At 40.3% G+C, this 16479-nt stretch overlaps 1 protein-coding gene across 1 annotated transcript in view; it reads left to right on the top strand.

Moving 5' to 3' along the window:
- The window catches only part of LOC116411009 (vomeronasal type-2 receptor 26-like), a 56691-nt gene extending 40496 nt beyond the window's left edge, over window positions 1-16195 (top strand). Inside the window, exons 3-5 of the mRNA XM_031902772.1 lie at window positions 11747-11827; window positions 12984-13107; window positions 15303-16195. Of these exons, the coding sequence (XP_031758632.1) occupies window positions 11747-11827; window positions 12984-13107; window positions 15303-16195 (1098 nt within the window). The remainder of the gene's footprint in view (window positions 1-11746; window positions 11828-12983; window positions 13108-15302) is intronic.
- Window positions 16196-16479: the final 284 nt, after the last annotated feature.

Raw genomic sequence — 16479 nt, 5'->3', positions numbered from 1 at the left:
CTGGCAGCAGTGTTTAATATAGACTGTAGGGGGGAAAGATGGGAGTTAAGGAGGCTGGTTAGTAACAGGTTACAGTAGTCCAGTCGGGATAGGATGAAAGCATGCATGAGCAGCCTAGCTGTTGCAGTAGAAAGAAAGGGACGAATTTTGGCAATATTGCGTAAGAAAAAGTGGCAGGTTTGGACAGTGGTGTTAGTATGGTCAGAGAAGGAGAGACTGGAGTCAAAGATCCCCCCAGACAATCCATGGAATCGACAGGGTTGATGAGGGTGCAATCAATAGAGATAGAAAAGGGGGGGTAGGACCAGGCTTAGGTGGAAAGATCATTAGTTCAGTTTTTGTTAGGTTCAGTTTGAGGTGGCGTTGGTTCATCCAATTAGAGATATCTAGGGGGCAGTTAGAGATTTGAGTCTCAGTTTCAACTGTTAACGAGGGGGTTGAAAAGTAAATTTGGATATCATCAGCATACAGATGGGATTTAAAGCCAAATGAACGGAAAAGATCTCCCAAAGACAGCGTTCAAAGGGAGAACAACAATGGCCCAAGTACAGAGCCTTGGGGTACCCCCACATTAAGTACAGAGCCTTGGGGTACCCCCACATTAAGTACAGAGCCTTGGGGTACCCCCACATTAGGTACAGAGCCTTGGGGCACCCCCACATTAAGTACAAAGCCTTGGAGTACTCTCACATTAAGAGGAACTGGAGATGAGGTTTGAAGAGACCCAGGATGCAGCCTGACTACGGAGACCAATCGAATGCAGAATTTGCATCAGGAGGGAGTGGTCAACCGTATCAAACACAGCCGATAGATCTAGGAGGATTAGTATAGAAAAGTGACCTTTGGCACCTGAAGATCGTTTGTAACTCTGCACAACGCGTCTCAGTAGTTGCAGCGGGTCCAAAATATTATGGGCGTTAAGAAAGTTAGTAATACGGGAGAAGACAATACGCTCTAAGATTTTGTAGGCAAGCGGTAGAAGCGAGACAGGACGGTAGTTAGAGAGACAGGACAGGTCCAGTGTGGCCTTTTTAAGGATGGGCTTGACACAGGCCTGTTTGAAGGAAGAAGGGAAACTTCCATAGGACAGAGAAGAGTTGAAGATGTGAGTAAGAGCCGAAGTAAGTTCAGCAGCACAGTGTTTGAGCATAGAAGAAGGCATGGGGTCTAGAGAGCAAGTGGTGAGCGGAGCAGACAATAGAAGCCGGGAGACTTCGGGAACAGTTACGGGACCAAATGAGCTAAGACATGCAGAGGGGGGCTGAGGAAGGAGGAGCTGGTTAGTATTAATAGAGCAGGGAATCTGATTGCGAATGGACTCTACTTTGTTCATGAAGAAATCAGTCAAAGTCCTGGGGAGAGTGCATAGAGTGAGGTAATGGGGTCTGTGAGGGATACAGAAGGGTATTGAATATAGAAAACAGGTGCTGAGGGTTGGATTTATTATTGTTTATAAGGGTATTGTAGTAGTCCTGTACCTGTACTTGATCCCAACTAAGATATAATTACCCCTTATTGGGGGCAGAACAGCCCTATTGGGTTTATTTCATGGTTAAATGATTCCCTTTTCTCTGTAATAATAAAACAGTACCTGTACTTGATCCCAACTAAGATATAATTACCCCTTATTGGGGCAGAACAGCCCTATTGGGTTTATTTCATGGTTAAACGATTCCCTTTTCTCTGTAATAATAAAACAGTACCTGTACTTGATCCCAACTAAGATATAATTACCCCTTATTGGGGGCAGAACAGCCCTATTGGGTTTATTTAATGGTTAAATGATTCCCTTTTCATTGTAATAATAAAACAGTACCGGTACTTGATCCCAACTAAGATATAATTACCCCTTATTGGGGCAGAACAGTCCTATTGGGTTTATTTCATGGTTAAATGATTCCCTTTTCTCTGTAATAATAAAACAGTACCTGTACTTGATCCCAACTAAGATATAATTACCCCTTATTGGGGCAGAACAGCCCTATTGGGTTTATTTAATGGTTAAATGATTCCCTTTTCTCTGTAATAATAAAACAGTACCTGTACTTGATCCCAACTAAGATATAATTACCCCTTATTGGGGGCAGAACAGCCCTATTGGGTTTATTTAATGGTTAAATGATTCCCTTTTCTCTGTAATAATAAAACAGTACCTGTACTTGATCCCAACTAAGATATAATTACCCCTTATTGGATGCAAACCAATTAATTGGGTTTAATTAATGTTTTATTGATTTTTTGGTAGACTTAAGGTATGGAGATCCAAATTACGGGAAGACCCCTTATCAGGAATATCCTTGGTCCAAAGTATTCTGGATAAGGGGTCCTATACTTGTACTTGCCAAGGAATTGCTGGGTCAAACTTTTGCTAAGGAATAGTGATGAGCGAAAATGTCCTGTTTAGTTTTGTCGGAAAATTACGAATAAAATTTGTGAAATGGTGAAAAATTCACGAAACGCGGACACCACCTGTTTTTGATGCAACCATGCCTTTTTATCATGTGACCGCGCCTTTTTTGGACGCCACCACCAATTTTTCATGCTAAATTTTGTGCACAATTTTGCAAAACAGTTTTCCAATGCCAAAATGCGAAATTTGCTCCCCACTACTAAGGAAAGTTAAAAGGTTGCATCATAACTGTTTCTCTTCTCTAGGCTGGGCTAACAAAGGGCTGTTGTTTTATTTCAGTAGATCCCATGTTAGGCCTTCTTAATCAAGAAAGAAAGAAAATATCTTCCCTGCGGTTAATATTAAAATAGAATTAGAATTAGAGATTTTGACCAGAATAAGTCCAACTGGAAGGATAAATAGAAGCCGCTCTGTGCTGATGACATTGTAGGAGAATGTTCTGCCAGATGCTCCGTCCCTGCTGCTCTGTATTTCCCTAAAGGAAGCATGTTACTGCTGGCTGTATTACTGTATATATTTCCTGCGGCTTCTGATGCTCATCTCCCCCCCGGCTCTGCTTGTGCCCTCAGGCCCCCCAGACACACAACCAACGTTAAACCGGGGGACTTGGTTATTGCTGCTTTCCTGCAGTTGAATGACGTCTTCATAATCAATAAAGTGGATTTTGTAGGAGAGTCATTTATTATTTCATGTACTCGGTAAGTCCATGACTTTAACCTTTATTCCCATTTATAAATATTATAAAATGTAATGCTGCCTTAAAGGACAAGTCAACCCAAAACCCAACCTTTGCAACATTGTTTAACACGTAACAACCAGGAGTTCAGCAAATGCTGGTTTCTATAGCAATTACACTTACACGTAACTTTTAAAGCACCAAAATGATGCCTTTCTTGATCCAACTAAGATATAATGAATCACTATTGGAGGGAAAACAATCCTTAATGTTTAATTGAGGTATTGAGATCCAAATTACTAAAGGTCTTGAAAAAAATGCGGCTTTTGTGACTTTTCCTCAACTTTTTTTTTTATTCTTCTTTTTCAATTAAGATCTTTTGATAAATAACCATAAATGCCATTCGCTACAATGATTTTTTTTTCATTTCATAAAAAAATAAAAATGAGAAATTTGCAACTTTTTGTAAATCTGCCTGTATGTGAACGTTCCCCTGGATCCCCAACTTGGCCATAGATCTGCAATGTGATGGTCTTTGTTAACAAGAATTTTAGGGGCCTAAAGTACAAAGGGATTGAAGTCCTTTCATGATTATAAGAAAAAGAGGGGAATTCACAGTTAGCGCACTTTGCCTACTTTGTGTACATACAACTGGTGCATTGATTATTTCTATAGGAACAAAGATCTTCTGCTATCTGTCTATAATTCTAATGTGCTTGTAAAGAGTAATCATGTCTAGTGATGAGCGAATCTGTCCAGTTTAGCCAAAAAATTTGCAAAACTTTATAATTCCAAGATGCTTGATTATCAAAGCTCCTGACCCTGATCTAGCGTGGTATTCTGTGATTTCTGGTTTCTGTGTCCCTACCTGGTTCTTGTGTCCCTGCCTGATTTCTAACTGGCTCCTTGTTCCCTGCCCGGTTCCTGTTCCTGTTCAATCCCCATCTGGGTCCCGATTCTGGTTGCTGTGGATTTCCTGCTTTGACCTCCAGCATGTGTCTTGGCTCTGCTTGCCTGCTGCCTGTCCAGACCTCAACTTGCCTCTTGGACCTCACCTGTCTTCTGCCAGCCATGACCTTCCAGCTTGTTACCGGACTCTGCCTTTACCTGCCACTTGCCTCAACTGCAGGCCTGTGTTTGGACTATTGTTCTTGGTTTACACTTCTTTCCCTTTTTGTTATTTTTCTTATTTGCTCATGAAATCTGTTTTCACCAAATAATGGCTTCCAGTTGTTATCCAGCCATTAATGGTTGTATCCTGAGTTAAGCAGCACACAGTCTCCTACCTGCCAGTCACTCACTAGTGGCCAGACCTTACACTTCTAGTCCAATAATAATTGTTTGCATTGTTGTGGTTCTAAAAACCTTACCCATAATAACCATGTTTGTACTAATGCCTCTTGCTTACCCTGTACACTGTTTAATAATTTTCCCATATACATAATTTCCCCCATTTCTTTAGCCTGTTCTTTAACAGTAGGAGGATTAATGGATCTCCAGTGCTGGGGTATCACAGTTCTAGCAACCCCTAGGCAAAATCCTATTAGAGATCTTTTATATTTGGGGGCTGATCCTGGGAGCACAGAATATATCTATAATGGGACCTGTTGGTAAGTCCATCCAGTGAGCAAATTGATTATTTTAAATATTGATTTCAAAAATTATACATGACATAGTCAACAAATATGCAGAAGTGATCCCACTTCTTGATTACACTTCCACTCAAGCACACATTGGTGACATTGGGATATATTTATGTAAGACAATTTTGTCATTGTTTCTTGAGCTTTACAAGCAATAGAGAAGTTATGAGTAAGATAGAAACTAATACTTCATTGCTCTTCTGAATATTTGCAAGTTTTTTTCCCCATTTTCCTGCATATTTAGGTAACAAAAATTTCCCTTTAGGGTCTTAGGGTATCGTGTAAAATGAAAAGATGATGTGTCTGGTAGGGACCTGTTGTGTACAAAGTTCTTCTGGGTTTGGCTCGATGATGAAATGTTAAGTGTCTCTGACTTATCTAAATTAATCTTGAAATGATTATACTTTCCATATTTCCTGAATTCTAGCATTAATGAGGGTACAGATATATGAGATTGGGTAATAAAAGTTAACAGGCCATTGATATATAAGGTGATTTTATGACTCTTACCCTTAATTTCTATACCCTTAATATAATGATTATTCCATTAGCCAGATGTTCCATAGCTAGTGTATACAATATTGGAGATCAAGGGCACCCTTGTCTAGTTCCATTGCAAATCTGGACAAAGTCAGAAAAAAATATGTTAGTTTCTGTTAGCTTGTGGTTTGTAGATTTGCATTTTCTAATAAATTAGCAATCATTTGAGTTTGGTAAAATTATGAGAAATTACAAGAAAACCTCTAAAATTCCCAAACTCAAATTTAAATAAATAGACCTCCATGTAAATCACATTCACTGCCATCCGAGAGTCTAGGTTCCTGTTCACCTTCTTATTAAAGGCAATTAAATTAGTCTGGAAAGATCTATTACACATAAAACCAAGCTGGCACAAATTCATTGTATAGTGATTTTCAATGTATTCCAGTATCTTATCAATTATTACCCCTTCCAAAAGCTTTCCTACCACTCAAACTAACAGGCCTAGACCTGGGATGAATATATCCCGGTCATGAGTCACCAATGCATCAATGGTAAGATTGTGTTCTCTGATATGTATATCATTCAGCCAATGACCCACAAGGATAACTGTATGTGAGGTGTTAACAAGGTCATATTCAAGGGGACATAAATGGGGCAAACAGATACAAGGTACAAGGCAACGTAGATCAACGTAGAGTGTAAATTAGGACTAAATTAATGAAAACATCACACAGGAAACCTTTATTTGCTGTTTCCTTAGTTTTGCAGCAAGACAAAAAATAACATTTCAGGATCTCTGCTTTTTTCCCTGCTCTCATCAACCAATTGACCTGCTTCTGATAATAAGGGTCTCATTTCTAGTGATGAGCAAATTTTTTCGCCAGGCATGGATTCGCAGCGAATTTCCACATTTCGCCATTGGCAAATTGTTTCAAGAAACCTCCGTGAAAATTTGCCCCGGAAAATTCCGCACGTCAAATTGGGCGTGGTCACATCAAATCAGGCACAGACGCATCAAAAAAAGGCGCGGTCGACAAAAACATTAGATGTGGGCGACAAAAAAAATTGTGCAACAAATGCGTTTCGCAAATTTTTTGCCGTTTCACAGATTTTATGGCGAAGCGAAACGTGACCGATTCGCTTATCACTACTCATTTCTCAATTCTCAATTTCTTCCTGTTGACAGTGCACTGATTTATTGCACTTCATGCACAATAATCCTTGCCGCTAATCGCTAATGTTTTATTTTCAGTAAATTATTTAGAATTTTCAAAATATAAAAAAAAAAGAGAAAAACAACATTTTCATAAAAAATACAGGTCAGAGCAAGTGAATGTAAATTTTACTAAAATGATGACAAGAATATAACTTCAGATGTTTTTATGTTGTTTCTTACTCATTAAACGTTACAGGGCAACTTTCCGATATTACCGCCATTACTTGGCCTTCATATTTGCAGTTGAGGAGATAAACAGGAGTTCCTGGATCCTGCCCAATATAACTCTGGGCTACCAGATATTTGACTCCTGTGCTGCAGTACCAAAGTCTCTCTCTGGCGCACTGGGTGCAATTTCTGGAAAACAACAACATGTTCCAAATTTCAGCTGCTGGGGGAAGAGTAAGATGGTGGGATTTGTGGGAGACTTGTCTACCGATACAACATACGCCATTGCCCAACTTGTAGGAGTCCTTAGTTACCCACAGGTATGTATTCATTGTTCTTACATGAACACAATTAATGTTTGTTTTGCAAGTTATGTATTTAAATGTTAATGCCCATCTTCTCTAAATGTAGGAGGCTAATTTCCATTTACCCCCACTCAACGTAATATATGTCTCTATCCAAGTACCGATATTATGGTCAAGGCCAATGTTCCTTAGTTTAATTAGTAACCTTCGGTGTGGTACTGTACTAAATACTTTAGTAAATTCTAAGTACTGTAGATCACATCCACTGCCATTCCAGTGTCTCATCTGTTTGAAGAAGGCAATTCGATTAGTCTGGTATGATCTGTTTAATCTATGTAGAATAAGTAAAACGCCTTGGCAACCACAAAGCTTGGGGACTGGCAGTAAACAAAGGGTAATAGGATATACTGTAGCCAATTAGGGATCTCCAACATGTAGACATAGTGACTATTAATGTCAGTGAGGCAATAGACAGAGAGGTGCAAGGCTGTTTTGTAATTTACACCTTCCTTTAGGCAGTACTGGACTCCAACTGGTTGTACATTTAAAACAATGTGTTTTTGTTTTTCTTTTAACACCAAGATCAGTTACGGCTCCATGGATCCAGTATTTAATGACAGAACCCAGTTCCCATCATTCTACAGAACTATCCCCAATGAGGAGGCAGAAATGGATGGGATTGTGCAGATACTGAAGCACTTTGGCTGGAAATGGGTCGGACTCATTATATCAGATGATGATACTGGGAACAGAGGCCGGGAAAGGATAAGTAAAGGACTTTTCAGTAATGGGGGCTGTTTGGCCTTCACAGTTGTTTTACAAGATACTAATAAAATACGTGTCTTTCATGAGAATATGATTGTTGGTGAGATTGAGAAGACCACTGCTAATGTGATTGTCCTATTTATTAGCACAAAATTCACTTACAGCTTGGCCCACTTGTTTAGATTTCACAAAATGCCCCCAAAGTTATGGATCACCTCTTCTTTTATCACCAATATAATGACATTTAAACAAGAGGAGATGGAAACCACATTAACTGGCTCTTTGTCCCTGATGATCCAGGAAGGAGAGATCCCTGGCTTTGAGCAGTTCTTCTATACATTTTCTCCCAACAACTACCCCAACGATGCACTGATTGTATCTACATGGCAAAAGTTATTTGACTGCTATTTTATAGACTCTCCCAGCTTTATCTGGGGAATACCAGGTACAGTAGTTAAGACCTGCACAGGGAATGAGACTATGAGTGAGGCAGATGTATCAGTGTATGGGAATCAAAATTACAGAGTGACTTATAGAGTTTACACTGCAGTCTATGCACTGGCGCGCGCCCTGCACAATCTCTACTCTGCTCAGCCACCGGCCAATCACTGGGGCAAGTTAGAAAGTCTTCAAAAAGAATTTAAACCTTGGCAGGTAGGTACATATTTGAACCTTCAGAATGAAACTGTTGAATATATACAGTTGGGACCCGTTATCCAGAATTCTCGGGACCAAGGGTATTCTGGATAAGGGGTCTTCCCGTAATTTGGATCTCCATACCTTAAGTCTACTAAACAATAAATAAAACATTAATTAAACCCAATAGGATTGTTTTGCATCCAATAAGGGGTAATTATATCTTAGTTGGGATCAAGTACAGGTACTGTTTTATTATTACAGAGAAAAGGGAATCATTTAACCATTAAATAAACCCAATAGGGCTGTTCTGCCCCAATAAGGGGTAATTATATCTTAGTTGGGATCAAGTACAGGTACTGTTTTATTATTACAGAGAAAAGGGAATCATTTAACCATGAAATAAACCCAATAGGGCTGTTCTGCCCCCAATCAGGGGTAATTATATCTTAGTTGGGATCAAGTACAGGTACTGTTTTATTATTACAGAGAAAAGGGAATCATTTAACCATGAAATAAACCCAATAGGGCTGTTCTGCCCCAATAAGGGGTAATTATATCTTAGTTGGGATCAAGTACAGGTACTGTTTTATTATTACAGAGAAAAGGGAATCATTTAACCATGAAATAAACCCAATAGGGCTGTTCTGCCCCCAATAAGGGGTAATTATATCTTAGTTGGGATCAAGTACAGGTACTGTTTTATTATTACAGAGAAAAGGGAATCATTTAACCATGAAATAAACCCAATAGGGCTGTTCTGCCCCCAATAAGGGGTAATTATATCTTAGTTGGGATCAAGTACAGGTACTGTTTTATTATTACAGAGAAAAGGGAATCATTTAACCATTAAATAAACCCAATAGGGCTGTTCTGCCCCAATAAGGAGTAATTATATCTTAGTTGGGATCAAGTACAGGTACTGTTTTATTATTACAGAGAAAAGGGAATCATTTGCTTTTAATGGAGTCTAAGGGAGATGGTCTTTCCATAGTTTGGAACTTTCTGGATAACGGGTTTCCGGATAAGGGATCCCATACCTGTACTAAAATCCTACTTGTTATACCCATATCTAGAATATAGTCAAATTGGAGGTCTCTACTAGTGATGAGCAAATTTTTTGCCTGACATAGATTTGCAGCAAATTTCCGCATTTCACCATTGGCAAACTTCAGAGAAAATTCGCTGCTGAAAAAATTTGTTGCGCGTCAAAAAAAGTCACACTATTTCGGAACAAAGGAGTGCAGAGGCCTCAGGGTCACTGTATCATCAACTGAAGCAATTTATTCCTGATTACTTGATATTGCTTGCTATTCAGTTATTCTGTTAGCCTAGGCAATCACCTGAAGTGTCAGTTCAAGACACCAAAAAGAGGTATTTCCTCCAAAAGCACGAAGGTGATGTTGACATAGATTTGAAGGTGAGCGCCAAATGCCCGAATGGAGAAGACATACTCAGTGTAGGACAAATTTTGAGGTTTCAGGGTTTTTTTTCTGAGCAAACTACAGACAAAACGAAACATTTCAAACTTCTGTATTGGAGACCCTTATGAAGCAAAATAGTGAAATAAGGAACACATTCGAGAACATAGAAGAAAATTAGTTTCAGCATCTTCTGATGAAGTGGTGTGAAGCCATGAAACGCGTTAAGCTTCTTACATAGAATGGCCATGTTTTTAATGTTGGAAATAAAAGTGATTTTTTTAACGGAGAAGTGGTCCCGGTGCTCCGTCTATACATTTGTCTCGGACTACTGGATTGTGCCTGGATCGGGGTTGCCGAGACGTGATAGCACGGGAACCAGATACAGCTGGAAATGTCCGGTGAGTGCTCCCCTTGATATGTACTACTACGTGTAAAATTAGTTTAGAGTACAGAGAAACAAACATATACATAAATTTTTTTTAACCGGCCGCAGCCCTTGACCAGTGACCAGGGGCTTAAAGAAGATAAGTTAAAGGGCATTCTAGTGTCAGTGTTGGACACATGCTCCCCAATGGTAAAGTTTTTACATCTGCTACATGTCAGTGTCTGGAGTTTAAGAAACGTAATAAACATACCAGGATACATGCTGCTGCTATTGTCCCACCTCTGAAGCTATGATGGAGGAGTAGGGTGCTGCTTTCAGAAACCAGTGAAGGCGATGAAGACAGAATACTGACATTTTGGATGGGGCATAGGAAAACCATGAAAGCTCCACTGGTCAGAGCCCCACCATATTTATATTACTAGGCTTTAGAGAAAGATATTGCCAGCCCAAACTATACAAAGAAAAAGGGAAGAAGAAGACCCCAAGAAGCAGGACCACAAAAAGTCTGTAGGCAGGACACACATGAACCCAATTTAATACCAGAAGAGTCGCTCATCCAGTCTTTCTGTGCAGAACATAAGAAAGTAGAGAGAGAAGCTTACAATCTTAGTACTGGAAGAGGAAAAACAAAACACAAGTCAGGTAAGCCACCAAAGAAAATGCACTTTCTGAAGACATGTTGCTATCTTCTGTTTGGTCATTTTTATTTTGGGAGGGGGAGAATTTTAGTAAGTCTATGGCTTTGTTAAAGTAATTGTCCCCTGTTTTGCTGTCATTTGCTGGGTTTGAATTTATAAGCTTGTACTCTGCCACATATACACTTTATATATACCTCTACTCTACAGAGGCCGACAGCAAGTAACAGGATTCTTGTATTGAAGTCTCCCTAATCCAGTTTATGTCAAAGGTGCTGCCAATTATGCCCAGCACCTCTGTAATAATTAACAGGGGGAAAAAAACACACAGCAAACATAGCCTGTATATAACCTAATCCTGAGCCCCCACCTATTCATTGACCAACCTTTGATCTTTAAATTCCTGAGGCACCTAGGAGTACAGAAAGCTCAGCTGGGCCCTCAACCAACAAGTGTAAAGGTGGCCATACACGGGCCGACTGCAGCTGCCGATATAGGTCCCTTGGACCGATTCAGCAGCTTATCAGCCAATGTAGGGGCAGAAACGAGGGGCCTGCCCGACCAATATCAGGCCTGAAATTGGCCAAATATCGATCGGGCAGGTTAAAAAATTCAGTCGAATAGGGGACCGCATCAGCTCATTGATGCGGTCCCCGATGCGGACCCCAGGGTATATTGGGATATCTGGTGAAGATCCGTTCGCTTGGCGATCTCGCCAAGTGAGCGAATCTCAGCATGTATGGGGACCTTAACTTTCATTGTAACTTTAATTGAATCCGCAATAAGCCAAATATCTTATAGTAAAATATCAATTCCTTCCCAGAATTCCTAATGTTTTGCATACAAATTCTTTGATATGTGCTTTGCTCTTACCAATGAAAAAAGCAGTAACCCATGGAAACCAATCAGCAGGTAGCATTCAGCACTTGCTCAAATGTAGTGCCTTTTATTACAAATGATGGAATGTACTTTAATCAGTTATTTTTACTTTCTTGTCTAGCTAAATAAATTTGTTCGTAATGTGAACTTTACCACTTTTTCTGGTAACACCCACTCCTTCAACAAATACGGGGACCCGCCAGTACGTTTTGACATTATAAAGTGTTTTTTCTTCCCAAGACATCATATTACAACAAAAGTTGGAACTTTTAATAAATCAGATAACAAGACACAATTATATATCAATATCAACGCAGACTTGTGGGGCCCCTACTTTATAATGGTAAGGGCCAATGTAACTCTATGCTTGTATTATGGGGGAAAAAACTTAGTTAGAAGTAAGATGGGGCTGTCATATTTATTACAGCATTAGAATTGCCTCATCCAATGATATACAGATGATTTTATGGCAATGCCAAAATGTATGTTCTCAGATATCCATGAACAATTTTTTGGGATCATTTAAGACCCTGGACAAAAGTGCAAGATGACTAAAGGGCGGAAATGTATGCCGTAAGAGTACTGTTGGTATAGTGTTGGTAGGTACAGATTACCCCAATCCCTACTGCCTGCCATAGGGCAGACAATAATTACAAAACCTTGTTGAATAAAGCCTAAGGGCCTTTCCCAACCTGCCACCTGCAGATTACCATGTATTCATGGTGATGAAGGTCTTTCAAATGGACCCAAAAGATCTTCCATGTTGTAAATGGCCTCTATTGTCTTCTGTGCTATTTGTCAGATACACAGAGGGTGATGCAATCTAGATGGATCATATACTCACCACAATTTAGCAAGAACGCTCTCTGATACAATCCCACTGAAAAGTGTGTTTGACCACTGAAGACCAAGGCTCCAAAACATGGCCTTGAGTAATGGGAACAGGTTAGACCCTTATGTTAAACTCAGAGTAAGCCATCTGCATTTTAAGCCTTCACTGAGATAAAAACCCCTTCTAAATACTATTTTGATACCAAATAACTCATTTCTTAAAGTTTAAATCACTTGGCCTCCATTTTCAGAGGAACGGTAACACCAACTCCAAGATGTAAAATCATAAATTTGACTGTACATATATGTTATTTCTATCCTGTAAACAGAAACACTTGTTTCAGCTTTGTTTAGCCCTTGACCTTCTATAAAGTTTGATCGTATTCCCTATAATGCTGTGGAAGTGAAGATATAAATGCAGCTTCAATTTTGTTGAAGGCCATTGCAGAGTAAAATTAGACTTATATCCTCAACATGCTGGATACATTCCTATTCTTTACTTGCTGTCTTTGTATATTTCAATACAGACCCCTCAGTCTCTCTGCAATGAACCTTGTGCCCCGGGATATAGAAAGGCTAAAAGAGAAGGGGCACCATCTTGTTGTTATGACTGTGTCTGGTGTGTAGATGGGGAAATATCCAACACATCAGGTAGGAGATAAATCAGGTTGAAGTTAATGTGTACCCACACATTGTCTTTTGTTGAGAATATACATCTCTGGTAGGGTACATAGTTACATAGTTACATAGTTACATAGTTAAATTGGGTTGAAAAAGACCAAAGTCCATCAAATTCAACCCCAACAAAGTGAACCCGCCACACACAAACCTGACCTATCTATCCACTCACATACAGACCCACACTGACCTATCTATCCACTCACATACAGACCCATACTGACCTATCCACTCACATACAGACCCATACTGACCTATCCACTCACATACAGACCCACACTGACCTATCCACTCACATACAGACCCACACTGACCTATCCACTCACATACAGACCCATACTGACCTATCTATCCACTCACATAAATACCTACACTGACCTATCCACTCACATACAGACCCATACTGACCTATCTATCCACTCACATACAGACCCACACTGACCTATCCACTCACATACAGACCCACACTGACCTATCCACTCACATACAGACCCATACTGAACTATCTATCCACTCACATACAGACCCATACTGACCTATCTATATACTCACATACAGACCCATACTGACCTATCTATCCACTCACATACAGACCCATACTGACCTATCCACTCACATACAGACCCACACTGACCTATCCACTCACATACAGACCCACACTGACCTATCCACTCACATACAGACCCACACTGACCTATCTATACACTCACATACAGACCCATACTGACCTATCCACTCACATACAGACCCATACTGACCTATCTATCCACTCACATACAGACCCATACTGACCTATCTATCCACTCACATACAGACCCATACTGACCTATCCACTCACATACAGACCCACACTGACCTATCTATCCACTCACATACAGACCCACACTGACCTATCTATCCACTCACATACAGACCCACACTGACCTATCTATCCACTCACATACAGACCCACACTGACCTATCTATCCACTCACATACAGACCCATACTGACCTATCCACTCACATACAGACCCACACTGACCTATCTATCCACTCCCATACAGACCCACACTGACCTATCTATCCACTTACATACAGACCCATACTGACCTATCTATCCACTCACATACAGACCCATACTGACCTATCTATCCACTCACATACAGACCCACACTGACCTATCCACTCACATACAGACCCACACTGACCTATCCACTCACATACAGACCCACACTGACCTATCCACTCACATACAGACCCATACTGACCCATCTATCCACTCACATACAGACCCACACCCCCTCACTGCCCTCACCGTGAGGAACCCCCTACCTAACATCCCCCGGCAGGGCATTCCCCAACCCCACTGCCCTCACCGTGAGGAACCCCATACCCAACATCCCCCGGCAGGGCATTCCCCAACCCCCTCACTGCCCTCACCATGAGGAACCCCCTATGCTGCTTCAAATGGAAGCTCCGTTCCTCTAATCTAAAGGGGGGGCCTCTAGTGTGCTGATTGTTTATATGGGAATAAAGACCCCCCCCCCATCTGCCTATAATCCCCTCTAATGTACTTGTAGAGAGTAATCATGTCCCCTCGCAAGCGCCTCTTTTCCAGAGAAATCAACCCCAACCCTGACAGTCTCACCTCATAGTTTAAATCTTCCATCCCCTTTACCAGTTTAGTTGCAGTCTCTGCACTCTCTCCAGCTCATTAATATCCTCCTTAATGACTGGAGCCCAAAACTGCCCCCCATACTCAGGGTGAGGCCTTACCAGGGACCTATAAAGGGGCAAAATTATGTTTCATCCCTTGAGTAATGTGAGTTGTGGGTGTTGTGATAGAAAAAAAACTTACATCAAAGTTATTGGGCAGAGCTAGTCAGGTGAAAATGATGGTTAAAAAGGGGTAGATGGAATATTCCTAAATGCTCAGAATCTTATAAATCAATTAATCATAAAGACAACAGTGTGATCTGGTTGGATGTCTTTCAGAAATCTCAGCATTCTCATTGTAGATATAGAGTTTATGGCCATAGGGTTATGTCCCTGTGACAGTGATTGGAAGAGACTTGAAAGTATCATTTTATTTTGTCTTTGTGAATGTTACTGCTAAATTTCAGGTTTGCATTTAAAAATGAAATATAATCAGTATTAAATAATTAATCTTTAAAATTAAATATTTCAGATGCTCCAAAGTGTTTCAAATGCTCTGAATACCAAATGTCCAACATAAGGAGAACTGGTTGTATTTCAAAAACTGTAAACTTCCTTTCTTACAAAGACACCCTGGGGGCCAGTTTGGCTTCCATTGCCTTGGTGCTCTTCCTCACAACTTCTGCCGTTCAGGGAATTTTCGTGAAATATTGGGAGACTCCTATAGTGAGAGCCAATAACCAAAATCTCAGCTGTCTCCTCCTCATCTCTCTCATGTTGTGTTTCCTCTGCACTTTATTATTCATTGGGCGCCCAACTCAGATATGTTGTCTCCTCCGACAAGTAACATTTGGGATTGTATTTACTATTTCTGTTTCTTCTGTGTTGGCTAAAACTCTCACAGTTATTATTGCCTTCAATGCCACAAAGCCTGGGAGCAAGCTGAAGAAGTATGTAGGAACCCAACTGGCCATCTTATTAGTCCTTATGTGTACTTTGGGTAAAATTGGAATCTCAGTTGTGTGGATGGTCTCAAATCCACCATTCCTGGAAGCTGATACGTTTTCTGAAATGGACACCATTATTCTACTGTGCAATGAAGGATCAGTCACTTTCTTCTTCTGTATAATTGGATATATAGGAACGTTGGCCCTACTGAGTTTCATTGCTGCATTTCTAGCCAAGGATTTCCCTGACCGATTTAATGAGGCTAAAAACATCACTTTCAGTATGTTGGGGTTCTGTAGCGTGTGGGGGGCATTTGTCCCTGCATACCTGAGCAGTAAGGGCAGTAGAATGGTGGCAGTTGAGATATTTGCCATCTTGGCCTCCAGTGCTGGATTATTGGCCTGTATATTTGTTCCTAAATGCTTTATTATTTTTTTTAGACCTAAACTAAACAAAAGAGCAAATGTCCTAAAGTAGTAAATTAGGCTATAAGTGTTCAATAACGTAAGATCACAAATAGTGATGAGTGAATCTGCCCCATTTCGCTTCAGCACAAAATTTGCGAAACTGCAGAAAAATTCACAAAACACAGTAACCGCCTGACTGCGGTATGCAACCGCAGTTTATTTGACACAACCGTGACTTTTTTTTAATAATTAAAGCTGAAGATTACAGATAAAAATCCGTGAAAAAGACACAACTAAATTCACTTGCTTTATGTTCTTCTGAATGAAGGGCTTGTACTCTTGACTTCTGAAAAG

Source organism: Xenopus tropicalis, chromosome 5 (genome assembly GCF_000004195.4).
Source record: "Xenopus tropicalis strain Nigerian chromosome 5, UCB_Xtro_10.0, whole genome shotgun sequence".
Lineage (NCBI taxonomy): Eukaryota > Metazoa > Chordata > Amphibia > Anura > Pipidae > Xenopus > Xenopus tropicalis.
This window is presented reverse-complemented; position numbering and strand designations above follow the sequence as displayed.